Genomic DNA, 7,683 nt, shown 5'->3' with positions numbered 1-7,683 from the left:
CCAACGACCCGCCTCTCCTCCACGAGGTTATTTTACCGTATATCAAAGCCATATAGATATAGGCTTTATATACCCAGTTCCCAAAGTAATTGGGGACGTTATCGAGTTCTTTAATGTCCTTATTTGCCAATTACATCCAAACGGATGGTTGGACCTTGTGCTGGATTCGTATCTTGTGGCAAATCTGGGTCTTACTTTGAGCCCTAGGGTCTTTTGGTCACTTCACATTATGTCTAAACGTGGGGTGGAAAACCATATTACCTTCTCCAAATTAAAGGGTTTCTCACCCTTCCATAGCAAGATGTTCAACATCCATAATTTGGGGCAAAGATTCTTCTACGTCAAGATGGCGGAGGACGTACTGTTAGGGTTTCCAACCATTTGGAATTATAACCCAAAAGAACGAGCGAATAGAAGTTTCACTCTTAACCCGGAAGAGTAAAATGCCCTAAGAATGCTCTGGTCCGTCAAGCACGATTTCTGGGCGTATGACCAAGCCTTGGCTATCATGAAGGCTGGTGAACCGTTAGTAGTGCTACGGAATGGGGAGATCCGTTATAACTCTTATAAAGCTTTTGAAGGTATTACACCTATCTTTTTCATCTAATAACTCCTTTTTCTTTTTTACCCCTTTTTGCAGGGGGGGACTAATGTAAAAGATGTCATTGTAGAGAAGTAGAAACTCCAGACGGCTTTAGACGCCCAGGAGAGGGTGAATGTTTCTTTGAACAAATAGGAGGGGAAGCGCCCACAGCTGAGGTTCAACATGTTCCTCCTCCAAAAAAAAGCTAAAGTTGATGGTTCTTCCAATGGGAAAACCACACAGGCCGACGGATTAGACCAATTGGTGGTCACCGCCAAAGTTCCAAAGGTCTCCCTATTTTCTTCCACCTATACTCCGGTTTGACTCTTTTCCTATTTTATTTCAGGTTTGTTACTCTTGTTGTTATAAGCGTTTTAATATAATCCACTTTTTTGGATCCTTAGTCGATGAAGCCGAACCTTGGGAGTTATTGGGCCGCCACTCATGGTCCCGAGCTGGTTCTTGCATCAGATGTCGTGATGCATGACATTGAGGAGGCAATTGGAAAAATCCCTAACGTTCTAGAAACAAGGGCCAAGTATAAGACCTCTACTATCTTAAAATGGTCAAGCGTCGGGCTCTGACGGTAAGCAATTTCTTTTAGCTTCCCTTTTAACATTAACACCTTAAATCTTTTTAATATCTTTTCCTTTTCCAGATCATTGATCATATCAATGTCGTTGAGACGGACATTGCCGTAAACGCTGTGAATGAGGCCCGAGTTAAGGAGCTGGAAGGCGAGATGTCTAAGGCGAGATCCGAAGCTCTTGCGGCAAGTGCTTTAGCGGATGGTCTGAAACAAAAGGTAACCTAGCTAGAGGCGGACCTTAAGCTGGAAAAAGCGGAAGTCATAAATGCCTATACTAGTAACTAATTAAGGTTGATTTAAGTGGTTGTAGTGATAAAATACAGAACAAACAATATAAGGTGGAAGAATAGACCAATTATTCATCCATATGAGTAAAGATCAACATCAATATCAGTAAACCTAACAGTTCATCAATCCACTGTAATCAGATCATGTATAGAATCTGCAATCCAAGGCTTAACATGAGAGCATGTTTAGTGGGAGTAAATTGGTGGTCACGTTGTATTGTGGAGTTGTAACCAACCATTAATTTACTTGTTAATCTTTTTAGTTTATTACTAATAAAAGTAACAAGCTTCATGTCTAACACTTACAATGTAAAAAGCAATAGAAAATGAGAGAGTGAGCTCCATAGAAGGCGACAAATGCGTGTAAAGCACCCAATGCAGCGCGTCTTGCACCAGCCATTACAACTTTATATTAGAGTCGCCTTCTACTAGCCATTGCAACTTGAAACAACTTGGTATTAGAGTCGCCTTCTACTAACCATTGCAACTTAGCCCCCTGTCGCCAACAATCTTTATCCTTGAGTAGTCTGTCAATAAGCTGTAATCGGACATGTTCATACTCATTCACTTATGTCGTCGTGGTTCCCGATCTCAGTATTTCCAACTTATACGAACAGTGTTGCACTTCCCGTCCGCCCACCATGATCAGTTTTGGCCCCCACCGTGCCAAGGTTTCTACAATGTCCGAAAGTCTACCAGTAAGTGATAATTCACCCGTACCCGACTGTCCCTTAGTTAGAATTTCAGCTAGAATCGGCTCCCAATGCCATTTATTCTGGAACATAAACCTTCTGCCATACCCCTCATTTTCTGCCTTTTTTCTTCCGTAGAAAAGAGTCCTGACCAATTTAAACATCAGCAGTTCTGAAGTCCTTAGTCTTGGGCAAGACTAACTCCGTCTTTGTTTCGGCTCCTTTGATTCAGTCCCAAATTCCTTTCTAGTCCAAAGTTTCTTCAAGTTAAGTCCAATTCTACTTGTTTTAATCGTCTGGGTCTTGTGGGGATAAAACATACCAAAACAAGCAATAACACCTAAAATGACACTAAATTAAATAAATAACCTAGCATTAAAGTGGGTATTTCAATATTGAATTGGACACTTATCAGACTTCTCGAGGCAGCGATAGTTATCTTTTATTGATTGATATTTTATTCTATTCTATATATATTTTATTTTTAATTAAAATTAATATCAGTAAAAATTTATAAATTCCCATTGAATTCCCTTGAGTTGGGAATGTGAAGTGATTTCTGTTCAATTTATATATGGGGATGGAGACTGACATGGTACCAATTTGACTCAATACTACATAGATATTGTTCGTTTTGGCCCAAATTCAACATTTTGAGTTGTCACAACTTTACAAGGCGTTTACATATATTGGATTCTCACCTTACTAATAAGTCTCAGTCACTCTCTCCATTTCCGATGTGGAATTTAGTTCATTCTTGTCTCCATCACCATCTCTTAGGCTCGCTCCTTGCCCAGGTCTTCTATCCCGGTGTCATCCACTCTAGATCGGGTCGTTACAGGCTCACTAGCTTTCGCTTGGTTAGTCCTCGAACCATATAACGTACGTGGAGAATCACCAATAACAATCTGATCCAATACATGTAGATATTATCCGTATTGGCTCAAATCCAATACATTGGACCTCACGGTTTTAAAATGTGTATGCATGTATTGGATTCTTACCTTACTAATAAACCACAATCACTTTCTCTCCATCTTCAATGTGGCATTCAATAGGCCGCTCTTTAAATCGGATCGTTACAAAGATTCTCCAAAATACTCGGAGATGGAGATAAGAACCCATCGTTTCAATAGATGAATGTAGAAGGAATTTCAAATTAAAAAAAAATATAATAAAAAGGTTAGAATTATTATTTACTAAAAAATAAATATTTAACTAATAATATGAATTATGTTTGCAAAATAGAAATTCATGTATTTAGTGAATATTCAATTGAAATGTTTGCATCCCAAATTGAAAGCACATGACACATGGGGATGAAACAAAGAAGAGAATCAAGTGAAATAATGATTAAATTACAGGCTATCATTTAAATTTTGAAAACTAACAAACTACTGCTCTGCTACATGCCAGAACTCCTTAATAAGACTGTCTCTTGACTAACATTATGAGATTCCATTCCATGGAAGTTTATGTATCATTATGTTTCAATTTTGAATCTTTTTTCAAATCCAATTTTGAATTTTATCCTCTGAATTGTATCTATTAAAAATGATTTACTGTATAAGAAAAATAGAAACACATTTCATTGATAAGGCAAAGATCAACTTCAACTATTGAAAAAAGAATTTACATCATAAAAAGCCCTCTTAAAATGCTGCTTAGAATTCAAATCACTAAAATATCTGTTAAATATCTAAACTTTCATCGAACTGCGAATATGATCGCTGCATCCGAACGCTACTTATGCTGTTCCTCGCGGCCATTATTTCATTCAACGAAAGCCTTTTCTTCGGTCCTGGCTCCGGTCGCTGCTTTGGAGCACTATGAGACCTCAATTTGGCCTTAAAAGATTGTGTGCTTGCCATATAGTTGGGGTGGTTTGTGTAAGGTCTAAAATAGCAATCTCCACATACACTTTTAGCTGGTGTAACAGGCACATTGGCCCGAACCGAGTTTGAAAACCTTGGCGTGCTTTGCGCGGTAGAGAACTTACATTCTTCGCCCGTGAAGTACCAATCAAAATCTTGATTCTTTTTGCAATCTGGTATTGAGATTCTAGCTGGAACTGGACACGGAAGAGGCGATGAGACTGCGTGAGGGTACGGTAATTCTTCGCTACATTCGGATAATGCAGTGTACACTCTACGAGACCTTGATCTCGGCTTGTATGTGTCGATTTCGACTATTTTCGGACTTTCATCAGACAAGTTCATTTCATAAGATGCAGATAGCCTTCTGCTGTGGAATTCACTTCTTGCATCATCAAACCTATCCTGGAAAATGATGCAAAGACCAAACTTTTTTCAGCACAAAAAACACATTTGAGATTAGACATTGTACAAGTACACAAAACAGGTGCTTACAACGGATTTTCTCCGCCATTTTTCGGGGCGAAATCTGTTTTCTTTGTCCATAGAGCGACGAGCACGTTGGGAACGAATAGATTTTTGAGCTCTAAAAAGTGCTTGCATACTGTGAAGAGTAGCAGCAGCCCGTTTTCGGACCAGATAGCCTCGAACAAGCGCTTGTATCTTAACTAGACCTTTTAATGCGCGAAGAGCTTTTCGAGCCTGCGAAAATTAAGAGCAATCTCATTATCCAGAACAGAACAGAACATAACAGAAAACAACTAACTAGCTTAACAGGATATTCTTCCAATCATTAGGGGAACAGAAAAAGGTTCAAATTCAAAATTTTTCACAGATGGGACCAAATGAAAAAGAAGAAAAAAAGACACCAAACTTGTTCCTGGGTAAGTCAATAAAGCATATGTACTTACAAAGACACTGTTACATTACCCATTTGAATCTACTTCTTCCCCAATCAGACACAAAAGTAAAAAAGTACAAAAGTTCCCTAAATCAAAATTAAAAGAGGTTTCTTTTATCTTTTAAAGATACTAAATTTAATAGGTTAGGTTAGGTTAGCATTTGAATCTGTGATGATCCCAGCTTTTGAGATTGGTAAAGTATTGAATGCCAAAAAGCTAAATTTACCTAAATCAAAAGCATATGTACTGTTTCATTAACCTAGATTCAACTAACATTTGTACCATTACTTCTACTATGTTCTGACACATCAAGCAACATAAATCTAATCAAACATGAACTCAACTGAACTCAAACAAACAAAAAATCTAAAGAATACCCAGATTACAAGATTAAATTTTGAGTTCAAATTAAACAAACACTAACCAAATAGCCTCTGAAAACAGTTTGAATTTTGGTAGCAGCTAACTTCTCCTTCTCCTTATCCTTCTCCCTCCCTCCACCACCATACAAAGCCCCTCTTCCATGGCTGGTGAGTCTCACCACTGCAACAGCAGCCTGAGCAGCAGCAACAGCCGCATCCGCTGCTGCAGCTGTAGCAGCAGCCACCGCAATTGCGTGCTTATTCTGCTCAGTTTCAGTGTGAGCAAGGTAGGATCTAAGCCAATCACCATCTTTGACACTATGATTTTGTGGAGATTTCCCAAAACTCCATCTTTTCTTCTCCTTCTTTTCACTTGAAATTGAAATTGAAATTGAACTTGAAGTATCTCCATTTTCTTTATCTCCTCCATTGCCTTTCTTCATCCCCAATATCCCTTTCATCCATCTCATAGCTTTTCCCATCTTAGATCTTTCTTTCACCCTCTTTCACACACTTTCACAAGAAATGCATTAAATTTGAAATCTGAGTAAGCACTGAATCAAAGAAAGAAGGAAAGAAGATGGGTTATTTTAGGGGAGAGAGAAGAACAAAATGTATGTTTCAAAAACAGAAAACAAGAAGAGAAAAAAGGGGGATTTTATAGAGGGGAGAGGGAAAAGAAACTGCAAGATAGTTTAGAAAGTTTACAGGTTGCAAGCAGAGAAGTGAAGAGAACAGTGAATCAATACCTTAAAAAAGAGAGAGAGAGAGAAAGAGAGGGATATGATTTCTTTTTGAAAGGAAAATCTGACACAAGCTCGTGAAGAAAGACAAATACATGTTTCAGAAAGACACAGATACATATATATATTTTATAAACAAAATTTGAAAAATTCAGAAACAAGAATTAGAAAACAAAACGGTGAAAACCCATATGAGAAGATTATTTAATTAGATGAATTCAAAAGAACAATAAAGCGCCGGTTTTTATTAGCTGACCTTTAATGCAAAGAAAGAAAAAGAAGAGCATTACCGTTTTTCCTCTTAAAATTTTACTCGCTTTTGTTTTGACTAGAAAGAAAGAAAGAAAGAAAGGTTTTTTCTCAGTATTATTTGAGTTGAGTCTAACTTTGTGGAGCAACGTGAAATAAATAGTAAATATATAGTCATTACCCACTGAACCAGCACCATTATCCCGTGAATCTTTTCAATTTCAAAGCCCATTTCTTTCAGTTTTTTTTTGCCCCTCTCTTTCTTTCTCTCTCTTGAAACCAAAAGTGGGGTTTAATTTATAATTTAATTTTGGAAAAATGCATCATACACCCTTTATTTTTCTGTTTTTATATATAATAGCTCGTATACTTTAGGTAGATGTGAATATACAACTATATATTAGGGATATAAAATGAACATGATTTTGCAGATATTCGGTAGTATCCAATCCTAATAAAATTATTTGAATTTTATATAAAAGGATTTGAGACGTGCATGATAAATCAATACTATGGCCAGGGTGATGAGAGCATCAAGGAAGATGGAGGGAAGTTACCAAAACATGGTTTACACACGACGTGTGAGAACAGTCATACATCGTGTTGCCAACCAGCTGAGTTTTTGCTTCTTTTTGGGTTAATTCACACGATGTGTGGATTATCGGAATTTCAGTCCACACGGTGTGTCACTTTACCACGCAGTGTGGAATGACTTAACCAGCAAGTTATGTCGAGTTCTTCCATTTCTGCATTATATCTATTTACTGTTTTGTCACTACTTATGTACTGTTTTACCATTTAGTCTATTTACTAGTTTGTCATTAGGTGTTTTGTAGCTATTTTACTCCTAATGTCTTATGTTAGATTATTGGTGCATTGAGAGGTATTATGTCATTTCTATCGGGTAAATTACAACGTGGGGTACAACTTTTGCCCCATTTCATATTTTGGTTTACAGCATTCAAATTTGCACACTAAAATGTACAACTTTATAGATGTCCGCACACTATGGTATATAGCTTGAAAAAATGAACAATCAAACTTACTGAACTTGCTACATCATCACTTTTTAACTCATTCAAAATTAATAATACATTCCACCAATAACTAAATTACTTTTATACCCTCGTATAATTTATCTTCTTTATCATTCTCTTCTCTCTCTCTTTCTTTTTTTTTTCTCTCTCTCTTCCTTGTTTTCTTAAGATGTAATTTAGAGAGAGAAACAAAATCAAAACAAAACCAAGGTCTTTCTCTCTCCTCAAAAACGAAAAACCAAAATCAAAACAAACCTAATCTGAAAAATCCCCATAATCAAAACAAAATCCAAATCTTTCTCTCCTCATAAACTTTTGCTTAATCTCTCACCACTTTCGTCCACAACTTAAGCCATTATCCCCCA

The 7,683-nt window shown here is 37.1% G+C and overlaps 1 protein-coding gene across 1 annotated transcript; it reads right to left on the bottom strand.

Annotated features, from left to right (window-relative positions):
- Window positions 1-3,729: 3,729 nt before the first annotated feature.
- Window positions 3,730-6,402, bottom strand: LOC136221952 (protein IQ-domain 26-like). Its single transcript, XM_066009430.1, has 3 exons — window positions 5,352-6,402; window positions 4,521-4,727; window positions 3,730-4,430 (listed from the first exon to the last, which is right to left on the bottom strand). Exons 1-3 carry the CDS (start codon window positions 5,769-5,771, stop codon window positions 3,843-3,845), a joined length of 1,215 nt encoding a protein of 404 aa, XP_065865502.1. The 5' UTR covers window positions 5,772-6,402; the 3' UTR covers window positions 3,730-3,842.
- Between the last annotated feature and the right edge of the window lie 1,281 nt (window positions 6,403-7,683).

The sequence above is a fragment of the Euphorbia lathyris genome, chromosome 3 (assembly GCF_963576675.1).
Source record: "Euphorbia lathyris chromosome 3, ddEupLath1.1, whole genome shotgun sequence".
Lineage (NCBI taxonomy): Eukaryota > Viridiplantae > Streptophyta > Magnoliopsida > Malpighiales > Euphorbiaceae > Euphorbia > Euphorbia lathyris.
The sequence above is the reverse complement of the archived record's forward strand: the minus strand, read 5'-3'. Positions and strand labels throughout refer to the sequence as shown.

What these genes read in the sequence shown, in the direction of transcription:
- LOC136221952 (XM_066009430.1), bottom strand. Translation starts at nt 5,771, where the DNA reads ATGGGAAAAGCTATGAGATGGATGAAAGGGATATTGGGGATGAAGAAA. An exon ending in CTGTTTTCAGAGGCTATTTG is followed by an intron (nt 4,728 to 5,351) that starts GTTAGTGTTTGT and finishes TAATTTTCGCAG; the next exon opens with GCTCGAAAAGCTCTTCGCGC. An exon ending in AATGGCGGAGAAAATCCGTT is followed by an intron (nt 4,431 to 4,520) that starts GTAAGCACCTGT and finishes ATCATTTTCCAG; the next exon opens with GATAGGTTTGATGATGCAAG.